The sequence below is a fragment of the Mycetomoellerius zeteki genome, unplaced genomic scaffold (assembly GCF_001594055.1).
Source record: "Mycetomoellerius zeteki isolate Tzet28-1 unplaced genomic scaffold, Tzet1.0 scaffold25, whole genome shotgun sequence".
Lineage (NCBI taxonomy): Eukaryota > Metazoa > Arthropoda > Insecta > Hymenoptera > Formicidae > Mycetomoellerius > Mycetomoellerius zeteki.
The window spans coordinates 3083268-3107962 of NW_017257227.1; the positions used below are offsets into that span (position 1 = coordinate 3083268).

General features: G+C 36.9%; 1 protein-coding gene across 1 annotated transcript in view; it reads right to left on the reverse strand.

Moving 5' to 3' along the window:
• LOC108723824 (serine/threonine-protein kinase minibrain) overlaps positions 1 to 21769 on the reverse strand; it is a 31986-nt gene extending 10217 nt beyond the window's left edge. The window contains exon 1 of the mRNA XM_018449831.1: positions 21645 to 21769. Coding sequence (XP_018305333.1) covers positions 21645 to 21743 — 99 coding nt within the window. The 5' untranslated portion in view covers positions 21744 to 21769. The remainder of the gene's footprint in view (positions 1 to 21644) is intronic.
• Positions 21770 to 24695: the final 2926 nt, after the last annotated feature.

Sequence of the window (24695 nt, forward strand, 5' to 3'; positions counted from 1 at the left end):
CAGTCTTAAACTGAAGTTAGAGTACGAAAAATACTACAAATTAAATTGATAAACAATTTATTATTATTGATGCTAACAAGCATATTTAAAATACTGTAAATAATTTAATGTGAAAAATATCATCTCAAGGATCTCTCGAATTCCGTGCGAGCATCTCACTAATTCAATCACCGTTGTGACAATATTAATTGCAATAACTAATATATATAGGAAGAATATCTTTTCAGGCGCTGTATATAAAATTGTAAGTGAAAAATAGACCGACAAATAAATAATCGACGTACAGTTTGAACTAAAAAATTCACACAATATATTGTTAAACACTAAAACTCACCTTGATCGAATATGGCCTTTAACTCATTTATGTTGAATATTCTGTATTATTTAACACGAAGTTTAGTTTCTTTTATTACTATCATTTATTATTACCTGAATATACTCTTTCACACTACCTACAATTTTCGACATAGATTGAGATTAGTAGATTATAGAGATAGATTAACCGAATCTACGTTAGAAAATACTGGAGACACGTGCACTTAAAAGTGTTGACGCAGTAAAGACTGTCGCTCAGTTACCCGTGATATCTCGATGCGGACGGCTTCTCCTTAAAAAGTTGTAACACGTTTTCGAAAAATCACATAAGTAAATATTTTTATTCTTGAACTTTTTATTTTAGAAAAATATGTAATTGTTTGAGGTATTTTTAATTTCTGTTAGATAATAAGTGTAGCTTTTACTTAATAAAGTCCAATAGTTTGTTTTTGTTCATCTGTTTTTGTATCCGGTATGTATCCTGTAATGTTTTTAAAAAATAAATGGGACTATTAGGCTAATCTTACCAAGGGACACTGGCTACGTTTACACCGTGCATTAATAATTTACTATATTATTAAATAATTTAATTTAGTTAATTTAAAAATATAATTTACTATTCTATATATAAAAACTCATTTTTTATTAAATATTATTGCATTTTTTCTTTTAATGCCTTAAAATTTAAAAATAAGATTGTCATCCACGTGTGGGTGACACGATCTCGATGGAAACTTGACTGTTACCCAGACAATATACGGATGACGCGGCGATCCGACAATATACGGATGACCCAGACAATACACGGATAACGAGTTAAGAAATTTTAATCAGATTTTTATTTTTTTGTAAAATTTTGTTAATGTGATATAATATATTTAAATATGTTAAAATATATAATATCAAAATATATAGCTTAAAATACCAATATTATTTTTCACTTTAATAATTCTATAGTCAACTTATAGGTACCCCATATCGTATGTCATCCTACCCAGTTCCTGGGATTAGTTGACACATAAAGAATGCATTAGAAAAATGTTTTTTTTTTGTTTCAGTTACCTATTCCACTTATTATTAAAATATTAGACGGTCAAATGTATGTATAGTAACTGATATAGAATGTCCTTTTTGAGTAAGTCTTTTAGTTTTGTCTACAAACATTCAAAATTGAAAAGTTGGCCTATATATTAGCTTCGGTTTCCCTTACAACAGAACTTGAACTAACCGACCTCGTATTATTCGATCCCCCGGTTATCCGACCACACTATCGAATATTCTCTCTCAATCAGTCCAATCAGTTTCCCAATCAGTCCAATTTCTTACATACTTAATATACCAAAGAATAATTGTTTCATTTGATTAAAATTTTAGGGAGAACAGAGTCGATTATATAAAGTTTAAAGATATAATTAAAATGTCAATCTAAAATGTTTCTTTAAACAATAAAATCTAATCTCTATTATTCGATTTACCCGATTATTCGATTATAAAAGTTAAACATTTCACATTAGGTTGAATATTTAAGACTCTACTGTATTATAATATCTGTATGTCTGCTGCGATTTTATAATCCGCTATGATCGATACTCAATATAATCAACAGAAAACAGAAGGAAAATCGGATTATTGGTAAATAAAAGGATATCTTGGAGTCTAATAATTTACCCATTAATTTTCATAGTCTATTGCAGAGCGTTCTATTGTATTACACAGAGTTCTAAATTAAATCGTTAAATATAATAAATACAATAAAATGATTCTCGAAATTCAAACAATAAATTAATAGTTAATAAAAAACTAATTATTAAATGACATGTCGAGTACAGTCGAAATTATAAAAAAGAGAAAAAAGTCGTACGTTTCGTCTCTAATTTGAGCCATTATCAGTAAATATTAGCAATACAAAATCATCGCAAAAACTGATCTTTCAATCCTGATCGATGATCGATCCTTCTTATGTATAGTTACGCGTCCATGCATCCATGGGTAACACCAACAATCTTCATTAAGAAAGAAAAAAAGAAAAAAAAATCGGTAATCTAATCAGTATTCTTTATTTCATATGAATATGAGAATAGCAGCAAATTTGAGAATTCGAGAATGAATTCTTCTTGTGCTGACCGTTCGATTCAGTTCGATTCGATTGCGTGAGTCAAAAAACCGATATTAGACAGCGCGAATTCGTCGAATGGGACCTATGATTTTATTCTCATCTCTTCTCAATGTCCATTGTTGACACTCTATCTCTCCAATTTCTTCCTCGATTGGAACACCCATTCTCCATTTCTCTTTCGTTTTCTTCTCAGCTATGATATCACGATCACTGCAGCAATGCAACTTTGGGGAGCAAGAGAGAGACGAATGTAAGAGCGAACAGAATGTCGACCACCTGCACAAACTTGAGTGTATCGCTATAAGCGTTTCGAGAAACAAAGACTGAAGACTTCTGCAAAAGCATACAGGTGTGGAAAGGTTCCCTCTTTAAGTCATATGAGTCGGATTGATTGAGGTATCCGCTAGATGGAGCATGTATGGCTTTTCAACGATCCGTACGTAGAAATTGATGAAGGCTGAGTTTCAGAATCGTAATTGTGCAGCGCTCAAAAAGAGAGAGCCTTGCAAAATAATTTTGTGTAAAAGCATCTAGTCCATATTTTGGACTAACAATAATAGATCGCGTGGAACAAAAGTGTAGAGAAAATAAGCGAAACAAAAATTTTCATCTCACGTTTTTTCTTTCCTCGATCACGGAAAAGACTCTTGTTTAATTGATGCAACCAATAATTAGGTTGTCAATTGCTTAATAATTTGTTTATTATGTCATTGTGGATTTAAATGGAATGATTATGTAATTACTCTCGCCATGGTATTCTTTACAGGAAGACGAATGCTTTTCCAAAAATAAACCGTTGTTCTTTTTATATAAGTCGACGTCCTTTTTAAATAATTTTAAAATCCCTTTTAAAATCTAAAGATGCAGATCTCAGAATATTTTTCCGATTAACGATAATGATGCATATATAAATATACGATATAGATGCATAGATCAAATTTACTTGACATTATATAAAAACGCTTGCAATAATAATAATGATAAATAATACATATATCGTAAAAAATGAATATACAGTATCATCTAATGTTGAAAAACAAAGAACGAAGGAGGCAAAAGTAAAGAGAGCTGAGGTGAAAGAAGCTCCACGCGGCGACGTGCCTCTAGTATCTTTCTCCTTCTCCTCTCTCTCTCTCTCTCTCTCTCTCGCCATCCTTCCTCGCACACGGTCACCCTCTTTCTCGTTTCTGTTGCTATGCGCGAGTGCATGAGACCGGCCCCCATACGGTGCGTTCACCATTAGCTTCGCCAAAAGCAGCCCACCAGGACCACTGCGAGCGCCGAGCGACGAAGAAAGCCGAGAAAAATAAAGAAGAAAAAGGTGAAAGAGAGATATTTTCACGATAAAAAAAAATCGATTTTCAAATTAACCGAAGGATTATCCGTTATATATAAGTGACGGAAAATCTTGTATTTACTTCACTGAAGTTTTTTCTTGTAGAAAGAAAACGATTACAAACGGTTGAATCACAGTCGTCATGAATCGTATCATTCTTAGACCGATAAATTCGACCTGCCGAAAAAGATCATCGAATGGATTAGGTACCGTAAGGGTTAAGGTCGAAGGGGATCTTGTACGAGTCGGTCCCGGTGTAAAGAATAATCCCGCTATGAATCCCCTTAGCTGCTTCCTGGCAATGAAGTATCGGCCCGCTTCGAAAACCCGTTCCCGGCGCCGCCGGTTAGTGCGTTTTTGCGTGTTTGTATCGCAAACGAGTCTCGCTAAGTGGATTTTCGCGTTGAGGAATTTCAAAGAAACCCTTAAACAAATACGGAGGAATACGAAACCGGATTAAATCATCTCGCAGAGATTTCCTTGCCCGCTTGGGAGAAGCTAATTGCGACGTACACTGGTACGAACAATACTCTTTGATATACTCCTTTATTTCTCAACAACATTGCCGCTGGGGATATAGCCGAGAATGTGAAAAATTGAATTTGAAGATATTTGTACAAAGAGATGATGGGAATAACTGTCCAAAAACGAGAGCTTAAAGCTGTTCATAAAAATTTTACAGATGTGACTAAAAATATTTACAGCCAGTATAAAACATATTTAAAAGGTGCAGTATTTACATTCATCTAAAACTCTAAAAAAAATATTAGAATCTATATACGCATTCCAAAAACGTGGAAAGACGTCCGAGAGTTCACTTTTTCAGGAGAAAACCTGCAAAACTTTTGAATGTATGGAAATGATTTATTAAGATATTATTGAACACAGGTAGCTTCCTATTGTTGAATTCGTTATGCCTTTGTAATCTACAACGTGGAAAATGCACTCCAATCTCTCTCTCTTTCTTCTCGAGCGAAACGCTTTTCTCGCCTTTTCCCGCTCAATGAACTTCCGCTTTTGCGTACGACTTTGCGACTTTTGTTCGTGAAAGGGGGTCTCGGCGAGTTATTTATAAATCATATTTACGCTGGATCGACACACAGTGGCGGAATATAGCCGCGAGTACATCGCACTCATCGTGCTGGGAGCTTAGAAAGCGCGCTCGATGGACGTGCGCCGAAGTACCGCATAACGCGATCGCATCGTCAGCTGACTGGACGATGACGAGTCGACATAAATTCCTGCCTGGACAACGTCACACGACACTTAACTTTGCATTCCACCTTCATTTTTCCGCCTGTTGCCTTTCTCTGCGAATAAAAAAATATTGTTCGTAAACACATCTGAGTATTTAATACAATGAAACTTGTAGAACCATTATTCAGAAACGCGCGGGAAAAGAGAAAGAGAGACAGGGATAAAATGCGTTTATTGATACTCAAGGACAAGTCCTCTAAGAATATTAAACATAGCTAGTGTTGATAAACAAAACATACGATAATTTGACAATAAAATAAAATAACACGAGGATAAAAAAGATAAAGAACTATCTAAAGATAAGAATAGAAAATACAAACAAGAAAAGAAAAAGAAACTTGACAGCAGTATAACATAAGAATCACAATAAGAAATAAATACAAAAAACAAAATATAATATAAAAAAATAAAAAAACTTTATTTATTATATATATATAAAATCTTATATATTTCATATATATATATAGAGAGAGAGAGAGAGAAAGAGAGAGAGAGAGCTTTGCATCGTTATGCTCGCGTGTCAAAAATGATACGTTTTCGCGGCGCACGCCAGAAAACAAGATTATTCGCCCGACAAACATTTCGCAAGCGAATTAAAATGCCGGGACAATCAAGCGGCAGAGACGACGAGGAGATACTTAATAACACGAAAAGTATCTCGGCAGTGCCCGATTTCCATGGAGGAGCTGTGCTGAGGAACTCTCGGAGCAACCTAATTTAACTCTGTCAGTACGTTATAGCGAAGTCTATACTTCTAGAATTAATATACAGATCTCTTGAAAGTGTTGCTTGAACCAAGATTTATCCTCAAGTGACGTTATACAGCCAAAGGAAGATCCTCCCCCCTTCCTTTCACTTCATACTGATTTTACGAATTTATTTATGACACGCGAGTAGAAGAAACTTATGGAGTTTAGTTTCGGTTACTCAATGAGGAAAATTATTCTGTGCTAATATTTATCAACAAGTTTTCAACGTTTTGCTCCGAATAGAGATCCTACAGGTTGTTATTACATATTACAGAATACAGTCGTTTTTTTATCATTTGTTTATGATGGATTAAAATATTCTTCTCTTCAATTTTTGAATTATCCTGAATCCGTAATCGTGAATCTTCGAGACCTTCCACAGATTCTGAATAAAACTGCTGTATACTCGTCTCCCCTCGGAGATGGACCATCTATAGGCATCCAAGTGCAAGGCAACGTCGTCGCGGGATGATGGCACGTATATTTTTTGCTGAGAGAGCTATCGAAGGAGAATGGAGATAGAAGGAAGAAAGAGAAGCGACGAGGACGCCATCAGATGATGGCGAAGCCGTTATGAATATCCGTCTCGCCAAGACGAATGCCATACGATCCACGATTCAGAGAACGTAAGAAAAGAGATAGAGGAACGAAGGAGAGCCAGAAAAAGGATGAGAGAAAGAAAGAATAAGATAACAGAGAATCGAAAGGTACAGATAAGATAGATAAGAGAAAGGCAGGGCCGACCTGAAGTATTTCGATATCCGTATTTCGATAACTGTTCGATAAGACAAGACACTAAGGTCCGTCCTGGTAGAAATTTCATGCATTTTTTGAGCAGTTACTAAACAGTTATACATACTTTGCTTGCAGTTATTGCATACAAAAGTTGCGTAAAATCTGAATCCATTTACTGAAAAGAAACACAACAAATAATGGATATTAAATTGATTAATAAGCAAGCTAACTGCTCTGCTGAAATGGACAGAATAAAACTCTATTAAATTCCTGTCCATTTCCTACTCAGTATTAGCACAACTAATGAGAATACAGTAATATTAGATAGTAACTGGATAGAGTCTAGGAAAACTGTATACATTTCTACCAGGACAGTTTTTTATTACCTGGTTAACTTGTGGTTAGGCTTAACCTGATGTTTTATCCAATGGGCTTCATCTGTGATGATGTCATGGATGAAGCCCATTAGGTGAAACATCAGGTTAAGCTTAATCACAAGTTAACCAGATAATGAAAAACCGGACCTAAGAGAAACGACTTTTCTCGTGTAATCGCCATTACAATTTAGATTCTTCGTGTCCTTTCGAATTTGTTTTCTTGAAAAATAAATATCAGTACAATTAACTAACAGTTGGAAAGTAAGCTTCTCACGAATTAAGAATGAAGAATAAAATCACACATATGCGCCTCAATTAGGAAGTACGTGGAGTAAACTTATATTTGTGATCCATTTATTATGGCACGTAATACCGAACAAAGTCGTAGAAAATTAATTTCTCTCGACACTTCCAAGAAAATGACTCTAAATCAGACCGTCGTCTAGTGGAAAGTAGAGAACATTTTGCTTTTACCCTTCTCATACTTTCATTATGTTCAACAAGTCGATGAGAAATGTTTTGACTTACCGACGTACATTTTTTACTCTCTTTTTTTTCTAGATCTTTCGAATCAAGAACAGTAGAAATTTCGTGGATCATTAATTTCATTTTCATTATTCATTAAACGCTTCGTTATAGTAACAATGTCGTTAGTTCCGCGGGCAAACTCCAAAGTTCATTGCGTAATTCGTACATCGATACGTACAAAAGTAGATTACAGGTAGTGCATATACTGTTAGATATCAAAGGAGCAATGGTAACTCAATCCCTTGAGTTAAATTTGCTATTCTTAACTTTCATGTATGTCAAAATGTACATCAATCCATTTCTATTTAGTTTCGAAGTAAACAATCAACGTATGCATTTATAGTAAAAAATTAACTAAATTTAAACACATTTTCTTGAGTTAAATTGAGTTAAATTATGAATAGGAGCAATGGCTTCAGAAATGGTTAAAAATAACTCTAATTGGATATAATTTGACATTATGAATTTACTAACGTAGTAGAAAAAATATATTTATTTTTATTGGTATTCATAATATGGTTTACATTTTATATAATAATTTACATATGTTTTATAATTTATCTGTGTATTTTGATTCATCTTGTTATTCTTTTATTGTTAAATATTAATTAGATAATAATACATTGCATAACTATTTTTGGCCATGTGTTTTCTCTTTTTCTTTCTCGGTTCACGAGGGATATCCTATATATGATCACTATAAAATATCTTTCCGGTGAAGGGGTTAACGGAACAGTGTCCGGAACGACCGCCCGGCGACTCAGCCGTATCACGATCCGACCCTGGAAGGAGAGGAAAGAGGAAGCGGACGGAGAGCGAGAGGGGGCGAGGTAGATAGAAGGGACGTGATCAGCCGAGTCATGAATGAAGTGACAGACGAAACGAGCGAGAAAGCCAGCGGCAGCGACGGCCGTTTCGCGACCTTCCGGAGCGTCGTTTACGTGCCACTTCTCTCTCGCCTCTCGCGAACCGAGACAGTCGCAAGACAAAGTCTCGTCGACGTCGCGCGCAACATGTCCCATCGCCATCATGATTAATAAATACGCTATATAATGATAGACGCGTAAATCTGACTACTTGCGGACAATCTGCTAGTACCGAATCGCAGGAGACTCAAAATCGTTAGGAATTGCACACGTAAGAAAACTTTTCTTGATTTTTTTTTTATCGATTTCGAAGAATGCTTGCGCCTCATGTACGTAGCCAGTTGCGTCCGCCAGTTCGAAGTTGTCTCTCGAACAAGCTGAAGACTCGAGCTCAAGATGTGATGTGCAGGGTGCTGAAAAATATTAGCTCGGTCCTGCGACCGTTTCTGAGTCACCAAGCTTGAGCAACGGTCAACGGAAAGTTTCGGCACGGCCAGACGACAGAGAGTCGATAGAGGAACGACTATGAGGAAGGGAGAGAAGAAAAAGACAGACAGACAGACAGGCAGACAGTCAAGCACGAGAGACAAGTCTCGGCGTCGGGCTGTGCTGCGCCGTGCTTAATCCGCTCGAGAGCGAAATTACTGTAGGACGAGATCAGAATGGACAATAGCTTAGAAGTTGTAGGTAATTCCGCATGGGTGATTATTGTGCGCGAGCTCGCGCGCGAAAGTCTCCCTTTCGTCTCGGGGTGGATTTTGAAAATCTGAACGCGAGCGGGCTTTAATTTATCATAGCGACCGCGAGAGCGGCGCGTTATAAATTAAAGCCTTCTCTTCCCTCTCCTCTTCTCTTGTGTCCACCTCCTCCTCTTGCGTCCACCTCCTCCTCTTGTGTCCACCTCCTCCTCTTTCTCCACCTCTTCCTCGCGCGGCTGCTATATGATTTATTTCGCGAGGCAACGGGTCTAACGCGCGTGGACCACCGACCACGGCGCATCCTCGAAAAATAAACTCGACCGTCGTCTCTAATTAGCGGCGTGAGTAGATTTGGCTGAAGGAGGAGGCAAAAAGAGGGAGATCGCAAGAATAATCTGGAGCAACGTCCTCGCGAGCTGTTGTCTTCATTTCCTTTCTTCCATGCATACTTTGAATTTTCGACTGATGTTCCGCTACTGGGGGATACCACGATTCGTGATATTTCGATTTAGAAAATTAAATGATACTTTATAAACGATGATAAGTCTCATGCTGATATATCGCGCAAACTGCATCTTCTTTTATGCATGGAAAAAACGGTTTTAATAAAGTAATTAAAAATTATTTTTAAAAATGTGTGTAATTGGATTACAGATCTGAAAATAATTGAATTTTATTGGATCATCAAAATAATTACGCAGCTCACGCTGTTTACCAAAATTTTTTGCAGCATTATTCATGTGTCCTACAAAATTACTTTCAGATCTATAACCAAATTTTTAGATATCTCGGTAAAACCGTTTTTTCCCTTATAAATAACTCTTGGGAATGTTTTTCTGAAATAGGTCACTTGAGTGAGATGTGGTCATCTTTACGAAACGTCACGTCTCGGCTCAATCTTCTTTGTACTTCGGAGGAATCCTTGGAAAGACGAAAGTTTCGCCGACCCTTTCGTTTTTCGATCATCGACGTAGACGATTAGAGAGTAGATCGAAGTTTCAAGGCCGGCAAGGCCGAGAATCGGTCACCAGGAGAAGGAGGAGGCGAACGATGGACTAACTGTTTCGCGCCGTCCCTTTGTAAGGGGGACGAAATCGCCGCCACCGTTGCGAATTCAGCAAAAGGATTCGAGGCGAAATCCCATGTATATGCGAGATCGTGTAAAATCAGAGCGGACGACACGAAGCAAGAAAGTAACCACGAAGAGGGCCTCCCCTCGATCCCCTCGAATGCGCGCTCTCGAACTCTTCACCGAGGCGCACATAAAACGTGTAACGCTTAGTTGCACATCAAGCTCATCGACGGACACTAGCGAGACTTTATTGTAACCTACTTACGTCAAATTTCACGCGCGACGCAGATTCCCGGAGATCGTTCGTTTCTCTCTTACTTTGTAATAGCGCGACTACATACGATGTGCATACGTCCTGATTTTCTGGAACTTGTCTTCGCGTTTCTTGTCCGATTGTTTCGTTCAAAGATTCCAATTTATTGTTCTATCTACGTTGTTTGATATTTTTATCGCGATTATGTGCAGCTATTATTTATAGAAGTAGCTAAAAAAATTCTTTGTGTATATTCTCGTATTATTTATCGCATGAGGAAAATATATTTATTATATTTATGTTACATAATGCTTTTTAGGCTTTCACGAGTATTATCTTCAAAGATACCAAAAGGTTTGCGAGTTATCGTTCGCACCTGTTATTTATGTTACAATTAAACGGATGTAAGATTCATTGTTTCTTATGCTTTTATGATTTTATGCTTTTTACGCTTTCTTATCGAGTATTTTACAACAGGAAGTTTTTGCTGCGAGATGCTTCTTAAAACCATATAAAACGAATGGAAACCGTGAGATAGAGTTGAGTACATATTGAAATTTAGATATGACGCCATTGAAGATTACGACAGAGAAGTATATTTAATATATGAATTAAGATGGATACTGCGGGGATTGCGTTGTTCTTAAATGAGTGATCGCTCAACCGTGACCGGTGGAGAAATTGCAAAAATTTTCGATTCTTTTCTCGCTCTATTTAAGGTGAGGATATTGCATCGTATCGCTGACTCAATTTTTTCTAAGTTCCTATTGCGTCTCTCGTATTAGAATGTGCTAAACATTTGCAAGTCTTTGCCAGTGACACTTTGCTAATTCAATTTTCTGGAATTTATGTAAATCAAAGAGAAATATTATTTAAAATAGTTATTGTGTAAACACTAATAATTAGATTGTTGTTACAATCTATATTTATATGTTATTGTCCAGTTATTTACTTTTATTTATATAAGTTATTAAAAATAAATCGTGTGTAAAATTAAAATAGACGATTAATGAAACTGTTCTGTAGTTAAATTATTATTATGTATATTTGCATGTATACACATATTTAATATTCCTCATGTTAAATAACTAGGACTTCCACGTTCGAGTGTTTAAAAGAGAGAACAAATAAAATTAAACAAATAAAATCATACAAAATATTAAAAAGCTTCAATTAGAAATTAGTTTTCATTAAAGATTTGCCTATAAACTAAAGAAGCTACCTATACCTTAAAGTATAACGAATTAAAAGAGAGCATTTTATTTTATCTACTATGAAAAGTCGAAAAAAACAGATGAGAAATTTTAATATTCTCTACAAAGGAATATATAAGAAGTATACAAGAAGGGAAGCGTTAGGCATTTCGTTCCGAGTACAAGGCTGGTTGCAGCATTGTTGAAGCGCGGCAGCTAATTCTCTGTAGAGGCCTTTAATCTCACGCAGTCTCAACCCGATTCCCGCATCTTCTTTCGGCATTCGGTCGAAGGCCTTGAATATCTCTCCTGCATTATGGCGTTGAGCGAATACGCATTCGCACACAGACAAGTGAACACAAGCGGACACCGCCGAAACAGGCTAACATCTCGCCAAGGATGTCTTCTACTTCGTAGAAAATGAGAAAACACTTTCAAAGGTGACTTCTATCAACAGCTCTCTCTCTCTCGCACCGCTGCATTATGCGATATGCATAAAACAGAGCCTTAATGCAAAGCATCTTTTAACGCATTCTTAAGCATCAAATGCAAAAATATAATGTAGACAATTATCCTTTTTGCCTTTAACCTTCTTTTAGTAAGAGGGTACACTCTCGACTTCGTCTATTTTGCAGTGCCATATTTTATTTAACAAAACAAGTCTCATGATATATATTATTTATAGTGAGTACAAAAAATATTCGTACAACGAAATTTTTATATAAGTCTTATTTGTAGAAAATAAATATTAATTAGCAATTTTTTACAATCAGTACGTTCTTCGAATATAAACACTTTGCGTGTTCCTGATCTTAGAAGTTAAATTTCTTGACTATAAAAATATTTTTTGTGTGTGTTTAAATAACATAATTGTTCACTTTTCCTTACTATTAAGATAATGTATTTTAGTTATTACACATCTTTTTAGGTAAAATAATTTTGAGAAATATTCAGTCTGTTTATTCTTTGTTAATAAATTGCTAATTAATGTTTACTTTCTCAAAATAAGAGTTTTTTTTAAGAAGATATACAGCTCCCCTGTAATATCTCCTTCATTAATACTTTTTGTATTTACTGTACTTTATTTTACCCATTTTTCACATTGATTAAATGAACAATGAATAAAACAGCATGGGGTTCCAACCCTGCTTTTCTTGAAAATTTACTTTAGGAGGGTTAATATTATTTTCATCCACGCGCGGGTAACTAGCTTCGTAGTTTATACTAGGCCCTTCGCTTTACGAATATTGTATAAGGGTTTCATTAGAATCAAACTCCGCAGATTGGCGAGGTTCTCTCGTCGGTGCAATCGCACCGAACTTGAAGAGTCTCCTCTCCTGAGTGCATGCAGCCTCCAGTGTGCAGTACGGGACATTACGTACGTACACACGAGACGAGCGGACTCTGCATCTGGGTCGTCTTTAATAATTCGCGAAGCTATTCTGACTTGTGACGAGCGCTTCGAGCGATGGGATTCGATTCCTCGTCGTTGCCGTCTCTGAACTTAAATGCGCGACCTATGGTCGTCGGGTTCTATGAAACTCTCTCTCTCTCTCTCTCTCTCCCTCTCTCTCTCTCTCTCCCCCCCCCCTCCCTCCCCTCTCTCTTTTCTTTTTCTCTCCCTCCCTTCTTTTTCATCGTGTATCACGAGTACGTTACGTGACGTTTATTCTGCAAATTGCTACCTCGCGGCGTAAAGACGAAAATGTGTCAATGGCCGAACGTCCGAGTCAACGCCCGCTCATCGATCTTTTTCGGAACAATATATGCCGTTCTTAAAAGTGACGCAACCATTTCCAAGAGCATCAGAAAAATTATCATTTTTTTTTATTAATGAATTACTGTCTCTATATATGGTGGTAACCACTTTGCAAGTAGTTCTTTCTCTTCGTGTAACTAACGAATGTGAGCCTAGCATCGGGCGGCGAGGAAGGAGCCGCGAATGAGCGCTTCGAAAGGACGCGCGGTGGTTGCACTTTCGACCCACGACCCTCGGGTCAGGTTGCAACCGATTTAATTTCAAATTTAAACGCCGTTTGAATTTAAATTTAACCGGTGCCGCTGCCCGATTTCACATTGTGGCTCACCGAAGCAAAATCCAAAATAGTGTGAGTATAATTCAGGTTTATTTCTCGCATCGGGCCGGAAGCCGCAAAGTTAAGCGCCCATGATCGTTTCATGTTAACCGATTTTAACGAACGCTATGCATTCTCTCGCGACGATTTCTTGATATACGCGATCCAATAGTAAAATGCATTCCACAAAGTTATTGCTTTATAATATTATATAATATATATCACAAATTGTTTGATTATTATTAATAAATTATTAACTAATTATTAAGATATTAAAAATACAGGCATATCACATAAAATGACATAAAATAGCATATTATGTCAAATATAAATTTTGAAACGCAGCAAATTCATGTAAATGAGCCACTTACTATATTTCAAAAATAGCCGACAAAATGGCTTGGCTACAATTTCAATGTGTATATCATATGTACAGTATATCGATTCGGAGCAAGATTTCGGTTTTGCTGGTCTCACACGCCACTTTTAAAAATAAATGCTTTCCATGTGTAAGCCAAGTATATCGATATAAGTTTGCCAGTGTATATAATTTCTGTGAAAATGTGTGATTTGGATTTGACGGCGACAGTGCGCCAGGATTAGAGCGCGATCGATAATAAAGCTAAAATGTCATTTTGCAAAAGTGGCTCGCGGCGTAATTTTCTTCGGTGACTTTCCGAAGAACGATATTACGGATTCTGCAGGGAGAGAGCGCGAACTTTTAGGGAGTGGCGCATCGTGCCCTTCGGTGAAAGACATCGGCCGATTCCGAGAACTACCGGAAAGAGAAATGGAGAGAGAGAGAGAGAGAGAGAGAGAGAGAGAGAGAGAGAGAGAGAGAGAGAGCACACTCAGACTATTTTCCTACCCGCGTCTTCTCCTTTTCCGCGTCTGTCTCGCAACACGAGCTCGCGCATCCCTTCGATCTCGCAAACTCGCGAAACAAAGTGCCGGCTCGGTGCTACGGTGCGGAAAGACAGACGGTGCGCTTCTCTCGTATATATGTTAAATATTTCGCGGTCTTGTCCATTGTTCTCCCGCCGCGTGAATTGACTTTATTGGCTTTCGACTCGGTGCGCCGAGTAGGATTCGAAGTGTTCCCTATTTGTCCACGTATGTCGTACGATGTTCACGAGGGATAATTCTGACTCCGTCGGATAGATGCGGCATCGGAATACCTACGGTTCAATTTCAATGAAATCTTGACACCTTGTCCCCTATTCGCCCAAGTATTTCTAATTAAATTAAATTAGGCTAACAAAAAAGTTTGACCACGAAGTTTTGTATTTAAATCATTAGTAAAGTATATTCACAAAAAAACAAACTCTTGACTATTACTTATATCTTATTAAATACTAAAAATAATAATTCAACATTCAAAATAGCATCTTTAGCTTTGATGCAAGCGCTTCATGATTGTAACGCAATCATGGCTGCACAATTATTCACTAGATAAATTCTTCCAGATAGGCAATAAAGTGGTCTTCAGTTCTTCACCAACCAATGAAAGTGGTTTAGGCTGTTTGACATTTAATATGAGATATATAACTATTACTCCAGAGTTTTCTGAAATACTACTCAAATAATAAATCGACGTCATTTTAATGTCAAAATGACGTCTTTAATATTATTTTAACATCAAAATGACGACAAATAACGTCAGCTTACTAACCTAAGTAATGATTTGATAAACACACAAAACTTTGTCATGCAAATTTTTTATCACCCCTACAAAATAGAATCCAATGAAATCCATTTTCTTAAAAAAAAAAAAAAATAAAGAGAGAGAAAATAATTCGCTCAAATGATTGTAAAGATAAAACAGAATGTGTGAATGAATTTATTATTGAATATAATTACTCGCGAAAAAGATCTTGCGTTCACTTTGATGCTTATTTCTGTTTATTTTTTATTTTGTCTGAAAGCCTTAATCTCTTTGTTATTGAAATTTACTACTCTTTAGGTTTCATTAGATAAATAAGGTGTACATATATATATATATAGGAACGCGATCCAATTCGCACAACATTTCTAATATAAAAATTGCTTATTATAGTAGCACGAGAAAAAAAATTCTGTTTGCATTCCCTAATGATGTGCTCGGAGGGTTATGTATATAATACTAATGTAATGTACGGCGATCATAAATACTTTACCGCGATATTACCGTAGCGTTGCTGAAAATAACCGTGTATGAAGTATTCAGAGGCTTGAAGCAGTTAGGGCGTAAATCTCGTTGCGTTTTTATCGATCATTGCGCTCTGCATCGCGTACGGTAGTGCCAGCCCCTCCATTATTACGCGTTCATTATAGATCGGAATCTCTAGCGTCCGCCTAAATCCGTCATTATCCGTGCCCGCCGTGCCTCAGCATAAAAATTACAACATCGAAACATGCAACGATGAGAGATCGCTCCTTATCACTCTCGCTCAGTTCGCAACAAAGATGACCCCATGGCGAATTTTAATTCATTTTTATCTTTCTCAATAATGACACACACTTCCAGAATCTGACATTCACAATCGGTTTGAAAGAACGATCAGTTTTGATTACCAAAGATCGAGCCAAAGACGAGTGATGTTAAAGTGCTTGAAGACTTTTAAAGGACAAGATTTTTTTACAGATGTCTAAGGAAGAAACAATTTTGCTAAAGTATTTAAAAATTTAGCTAGATATAGATCTAAAAATAATTTTGATAAACCATCAGAATAATTATGTAATAGACGCTGAAACATAAATGTTTCAAACAGTAATGTTTCAAAGTTTTGACATTCTAGAGCGTTCTATATAACTAATTTGATAGTCTAATAAAGTCATTTTCAGATTTATATCTAGTTAAATTTTTAGACACTTTAGTCGTTCTTTCCGTGTACACAACAGAGTGCATTCCATTTAAAAACACAAATCGATACAAACGTCGTTTCATCTTTCCTGACATTCCATGAGTAACGAAGACACAACGATACTTGTGTAGACTTGCATCACCAAATGGAAACCACCCACAATGTATACCTTAAATGTACACGTTAAATTGCTGGGAAACGGGATTCCATACAGTAAATGAAGATTCCAAGACATAAACCGTGAACGAGACGTCCGAGCGCGACCGATAAGTGCGAATTTTTCGCGGAGGGGGAAAGAGAGTAGTTAATATCCGGTCTCTTTTTCCCGGAACTCATGATACCACGAATAATCGGTGCGAACCGGCCGCTAGAGAGACCGCACCGCCATGGACCGGCACGGAGTCGGCACGGCTGGCACCTAAGCGCATAGCTAGTCGACCTGCATCCACGGATATGCAGGATTCCGGCGTCGACGGACCTCATACCACTGGAATGCACCGAACGAGCTACAGGCTCCATACTCCGTTCCCCGGTACCCCCGAACCCCTGGCTCCGGCACGCGCTTCTTCTTTCACCTTTCTCCCTCCATCGCCGAGCTCTCTCTCTCTCTCTCTCTCTCTCTCACGCGCGCGCGCGCGCACACACACATCTCTCTGCCGTTATTCCCCTTTTCTTTTCGCGGCCTTCTTCGCGACCGCTTACCAGTTACCACTCGGGATGTGTTAATGGCTTTGGCCGGCCACTTGGGTTACCAAGCGCGAATCTCGTGTCACTTCTCCAGGTTTTTGACCGGGTTCTCGCGCCGATCGATCGACGAGTTGGTCGACCAAGAGAAACGCACGATGCGAAAGTTTCCAAACGGACTATTATTACCCCCGTAACTTCATCGTCAATAATTGTACCAGTTTGTCGTTAATCGTAACGCAATTAAAAATAAGAGATCTCTGGACCAAGTTTCCGGACGTAATAAAGCCGCACTGAATTAATTTTAGACCCTACTTCGATAAAACTCCAGTCTGAGATACCAGTCGCGAGAATACGTGGCGTGAATATAAAATTGCAAAATTTTAGCGCGAACGGAGTTCACGATGTTCTTTGGATACGTTTGGCACTATATTGACGCACAGAATGACTTGGAAGAGTACGCTCCAGTCCCGTGTGGAAAATTATCACTTTTCTAAATTACTAAAACTGCTTCAATAAGGTAGAATAGGATGCATTTGACCTCATTGTGCCCCACGGCTACCCAATTTTCAAAACACCTTAAACAATTTCGAGAGATGATGGTTCCAAGACATAAAGTCTTCTCCTTGTCGTTATCGCGCGATCGGCGTGTGCCCATTTGCTCGTCTCGTTCAATAACCGAAGAGACCACGTGACGAGCCCGCGCCTCACGCAACGAGATTGAATCAGTAAATGATTTATCCACGAAGAATTCAAAGAATCGACAACGAAGAGGTTCTACCGCTATGATGGACTCTCGCATTCCGCATAATTGCCGTATATCGTCGTCGATCCATAAATAGCGACGCGACGGAGCCCTGACATGTTCTCCCGCCCCCTGCCACCCTACCGCTTTATTGCTCTTCGATCGTGCTCGATCGATCGCGCGCGTATCGTTATGGATAAATCGCGGCGCCTCGCGAGGACTGCGTAATCACCTGACGATTGATGGCGTGCCATCGTTACCTCTCTCGTAACATGCCGATAAAACGCACGGCTTCGACGACGCGATAGCGCGCCGCGCGTTTTATCAGCTCGAGATGTGAGACGTGCACGCGTTCGTCGATACAATTCGTCCGTCGGGAATACGGATCGTCGTTCACCTACAGCCGGATCCGGATCAAGCGAGTGAACGAGCGTGGACAAATGTGAACGAACAACTTGCTCGAATAAGGACGAACAACGCTACCCTTGAAGGAGAGGGGGGTTGCTTCGCATTTGTTAGCATTCACCATTAGATATCAAAGAAGGAAAGGCTGCGTTCAGCAGAGAAAGCAGCTTTGCAACTGTTGTAAAATTCTGCAATATGATTAGTTTATACGTTTAGATCTATAAGGAACCAAAAGCAAGAACTACTAATCGTATTGAAAAATTTTACAACAGTTGCAAAGCTGCTTTCTCTGCTGAACACAGCCAATGCTAATTTAATCCTTTGAGTTAAATAACGTTTCGTTATTTTTAACCTCCACGTGTATTAAAATGTGAATCAATCCATTTCTATAGTTAGTTTCAGAGTAAATAATGTCCATATTGACGTATGCACTGAATAAATAATAACTAAATTTGAGCCAAATGTAATACATTTTCTTAAGTTAAATTGTTTAACTTCATTGTTTTAGTTAAATTAACGATATATGGAGAAGGAGAACAGTGATTTATTGAAATGATTAAAAATAATTGAAATTGGATACAATGTGAATTTAACAATGCTCGCTCGCTTAATCCGGCTTTCCTTGTATCGATCGCGATCGTCGATCTCGAATACACGTACGCAATTGTCGCGTGATCTAATCGGAAGGTGATCTAATCGGGGATTAGTCGAATAATGTAGAATCGCTTGGTAATAAATATCCTTGATTACTCAGCGCACCTTATCGCTCTGCGGTCTAACATCGCCTGTTATTTCCGTCAGAGTTGCCAGATGAGGCGACATGTTGCCTTTTAAGCAATTTGCTTTCTAAATTTCTTGGAGCGAAATCTCACTCCAGAAGAGTTAAAATACTGCCACCATTGAAAAAGAATGAAAAATTTGCACTTTTGAATAAGAATGGCAAATTTACACTCTTGAAGTGAAATTTCACTTCAAGAAATTTAGAGAGTGCAAATCTCGCAATAGATCTGTTCTTTTTAGCTGATCTTCTTGCACAGTTCATTTTTTTTCCTTTCATGTTGGAAAGAAAAGAAAAAAGCGAACTGTGACAGAAATTTGGTTAAGAAAACAGGCCTATTTATCACAAATCACTTTTTAGGCGATAATGGGCAACATGTCGCTTACATCTTGCAACTCTGATTTTGATCAGAGCCTAATGATGCGTCATCGATGTTACGGAACCGAGATGAAATTTCCACAATGCGGTAACGATCGGGCGATTTTTTGTATAAGGCCTATTTATGGAACCTGTACTCTTCCATGTCCATTCAATGTCGAAACGATCTGAATTCTCGTTCTTCTAGAAATGTTGTCTGTCGCGTAGGCGCGATTCCCATTTTTATCTCCCACGGAGAAAATGTCGAGTAGTAGTAGTAAATATACAAAAATTGTACAAATTACAATTTGTGTTATAAAACATTTTGTTTTGAATTCTACTACCGACACAAGAATTTACTATGTATTTATATAATTAAACTATGATGTTAATTTTTATTGTAACAGTTATTTTATAAGAAATAAAATGTATGTAATCTTTTTGAAGAAAAATATAATTTCTGTTATAATATCGGTATATTCCAGAATAACAAAAATTTCATTACAATTTTTATTATATCTTCTTCGTGTATGACTTTCAAGGTTAAACCTGGCAGCAAAGTAGATCGCAAAGATCGAGGTTCATACTTCATGAATTTCAAGCTATAGAGACGAGTTTTCTCCTTCCCACCCTTCATACGATCTGATGATTTCGCGACGTTGTTTATTCGTTCACACGTTATAATCATTCGATAACGGAAGGTAAACAATCCACATAGTCCTTGCGCAAATAAATACTATCAGCTTCTTCGTTCGAAAATTTTAACGTCAGAAACATAATGTTTGGTCTTATCACGATGTTATTTACGTTTGATAATTGCAATCAAATCACTTATCAATTTGGTTTTAGTGAGTGGTGCCTAAATAAACTCCCACATGGAAAAAACGGTATACCTGAAGTATCTAAAAATTTAACTAGATATAGATCTGAAAATATTTTTGTTAGATTATCAAAATAATTATATAGGACGTTCAAGCGGGTTTCTAGAATATCGAAAATTTTTGTAACATTGCCCATCATGCTTGAGTGTTCTACGTAATTATTTTTATAGGCCAACAAAATTATTTTCAAATATGAATCTAGATAAATTTTTAAATACTTTAGCAAAATCGTTCCTTCTGTGCAACAAAATACGCGTAAAAATAATATGAGGAAGTTTCGGTAGAAGATTACAACTAGATTGATGAAATTTAATCCAGAAGATTCGATTCCAAATCCATAAATAGTTTCAGAACGGTATTTGAGAAATGAGAAAAATGTTGCATGTTATTGAGAAAGATAACACGTTCAACGGCATAATAAATATATGATAGATAAGTGTATAAATAGGTGCGTAAATATGATAAAATAAAATTATTTATGATCGATAAAGTATTATCAAAAGAATGATAATAAAATTGCTTTTCAAATTATTCTCCTTAGTATACCGTATTATTTCAATATGAAATATATTATAAATTACAATATCAAATAAAATACAAAATATTTATAACATTTACACAATAAGATTAGATCAATTTAAGTCCAAGATAAAATTCAAATTGTAAGTAAAAAATTTCTAGACATCTATTTGTCCTCAATAAATATATGTATAAATATAGATATGTATATTCTTGTTTGCCGATTTCTCGTTATCAAAGAAGCTACAAATGCCGGAAATCGAAAGTTTCCACAGTTTACCTTTCCTTTCCCTTCATCGATAATCAGTAAACAACGTTCTAATAGAAATATTTTCTTATAATCAAAATATAAGAAGACGTCCATCACGTTTCGCACAAAATGTGAGAATATCTGAACAAACGATGCACGCTGGTAATTGTATTTTCAGATGTCTCGGCGCTTTGATTGATATAAAAGCTCGTAATGTGCTCCTTGTGATAAAGAATCGTTCCAAATTCCGAAAAACTTTAAACAATTTACATGATGAGAGATAGAATTAACTGGTGCAGTCTGATAAGCCCAGATAAGCTATCGGTGCTACGAAATCTCGTATCTTGTCGTCACGATTATAGCATATCGTAAAATTTTTGTGATGTGATAATCAGTGATAATAATTATATATAATTATAATTATATATATGTAAAATATTTAAATAAATATATATATATTAAAGTATTATATATACACACAATTTAAGTGTAGGCGCAAGATAAATAAAATTTAATTCACGTTTTAAAAAAAGGATTATTCGCAAGAAAACGCAAACTTCGGTGCACAGCATGGAGCTTTTCGCAGGTAAGTCGTGACAACGGAGTTCTTACCTCGTTGATGTGCTTGTAGGTCTTGATGAGGTCGACGCTGAGTTTCCTGAGGGGCGCCGTCGCTGGATCGCGAAACCTGTGGGGTATCCTGGCCTGCATGGCGTGAATGTAGGCTCCTCGGCCACCAGGCGCCCGTAAAGGGGCGCACCGCCGGTCCCCGTCCTCCCGCTCACTGAAAGCACCAGGAGACAAACGGATCAATGCATGGCGACGGTCGAAGAGAGAAGTACTCACTTTGATATACCCCACGTGCACGTTCGGCCTTCGAGCACTGACGAGAGGGGGAGGGGTACGTACACGGGGAAGAGGGTTACTATATCGAGCTTCTGCTCAATTAAATTCTGTTCACTGTTTCCTTACTGTTACACGCGACCATCGGACACAATTATATCGAGACATGCCACATCGAGATCAAAATGAGACATGGTCATCCCGCGAGCGCAGAGAGGTAGTTATTATGATCTTCGACTCTTGAGCCTCGCAAACATGACTCCCCAATGATTCTCAACGTGATTCTCAATTTTCTTAATTTTAAATCGACATTTCTAATTCTGTTATTTTCAATTAATTAAATTGATAATTCAAATCCAAGATCAATTAATATTTTATTAATTTAACTAATATTAATTTAACTAACATTATTTTAATGGCTTTATAGAAAGATCAGTGCTTTAAGATTTAAGGAACGATGCACGATATAGTTCGTTCGGAAATACTAGTCAATCTTTTAAACTTATAAACTAGGCAGAATAAAAAAAATTTTGCTATCTTAATTGTGCTTCTATTAGAATTAATATTAAAATTATTGATTATCAGGAATCAACGTTTCTGATGTTGTAAAATCCTGATGACAAAAAAATATAAATATATATAATACGTAAGAGATTATTGTTCATCAGTACATATAATATATCAGTACAATTATATGCTCATATATACACATAATATTAATTTTTCAAATTTGCAATGTAATTGCAGCGAAAATTTAACTCGTAGCTTTGCAATATACCGCGACAAGTGGATCAATGCGTGGTCGCGAGTTTATGATCAATATTTGTATTTGCTGCGTAATATTGACGTTTATCTGTTAAGTTTATCATTAGGTAATTAGGTTCGTGTAGTAATTAGGGAATGTCAGGCAAGCAAGTTGCAAGTTGTTTTGATCGATGCTGTGACGCTAAGATGTGAGATTATTGTGCTTGCAGTGACAAATAAATACGGTTGCAGACATGTGACTTGATATGCAGTACGAAACTAATTTGATTAAAATTAAATATGCATAAACGAGCATATTTGTTCATATAATGTTGTATAAAATATAATTTTAAAATATAATTCTTTATTTATACAAATATAAAATACAATTTTTTATATATACAAATAAATTATTTGAAATTTGTCTACTTTTCAAAAATATTTTGTTACAATAATTTTATTTTTATCGTATGTTGTTTATGATAATACCTAATAATAATTTATCTTGAATAGGCAATGTATCATTACTGACTTGTTATGCTAATTATCGTTATCTCTCTTTATCTTTTAAGCAGAACATAAAGGTATGTCATATTAATGATATAGTATATGTATATAGACATTTCATCTTAATTTAAAATCACGTACGCGTACAAAAAATATTCAACAAAAACAGACTTGAAAGAAACAAATATGAATAATTTAATAAAACACGGAGACAAAACAGTAATCAACAAATGTGTCGTAAAGTCTCTCGCAAGTCTTGCTAGAATTATCATGTACTGTGCAATAATGCACGTATTTTATATCGCTCGCATCTCATATTTTTAATAATAGTAATTAACAGTCATATTAGGTATCAATTAGGTACTAATTTGAAACAATGTTCAAGGAGAGTAAAACGACAATCGGAGGAATATTCTCTTTCGCCGCGGAAGATCGTTTGGTCCAAAGCTCTTTTTTATAGTCGACGTTAAAGCCGCGACGTAATTAGCATCAGAAAAATTTCGCGGAGTCGCGTGGCCGCGAATGAATACGCGATTAAAACCACCGCCGCTACTTCTCCGCAAACAGAATTGGTTTTGTTGAAATTACTTTCGAGTAATCCCATAATAATACCAGGGTACGTTAAATCCAACCCTTTTGTGATCTATGATAAGTTACCCTCTCATTAATGGAATTTTTCTTAAACTAATCAAGCTGTTCTTTTTAACAATACAATCGTACACGCTCCTTCCATAAATCTATCGAAGAGATCAATTCTTCTTGAAAACTAGCATACCAGGACAGCATTAGCTTTTCTCAAGTAACTTGGCTTAAATGGCTCCTCAAAAATAATAAGTAAAACACAACAGACGACTTTGGGATTTCCTTAAGCACAGGGGATGATTGCGGAGAACGAACGGCGATTTGCGGCGACTCCCGTGAAAAGTATTCCATCCGAATCGCGACAAGACGGGGAATTACGGTACGTTCGAAGAAGCATGTTAAAGAAACTCGTGTTGATTTCTATAACGATCCGCCGCAGAAATAGATAGTACAATCTGCAGCGGAGCTTTTCTCCGTAAAATGGAAAGGCGAATAGAGCCTTCTTCGCATTGACCCATACAACATTCACGGAAAAATATTCGTCGACAAAAACATTTATCGAAGCCTCGATCCCTCCAGAACGTCATAAAAAAAACTGGTTCCTGTACAGCGTTAAAATTTACACGCACGTTTCGTGAAAAACGTGTACATTTATACAATGTGCGGATATAATTTATATATAAAATGTATAGGAGGAAAAAATAAAATTGAAAGAAGGAATGTGATATGCGATTCAAAAGATAGTATCCAAAACGCTCGATTTCTTCTCTCCGGATGCCTCGGCGCGTGCCAGCGGTTTCACTTAAGTATTTTCATCAGCGGTTGAAACGAGAGCTCTTTAAGGCGCTCTTGGGCACTCTTCAAGGCGAGGACGAACGTTCTTGCGGTAGGAGAGGCGAGAACAAAAGCGCGCAAATGCGAAAGCATCGATAATTAACAATTTCGGTGAACGGATCATCCTCGTGCGGTCCTTCCCTGTTTTTTTTT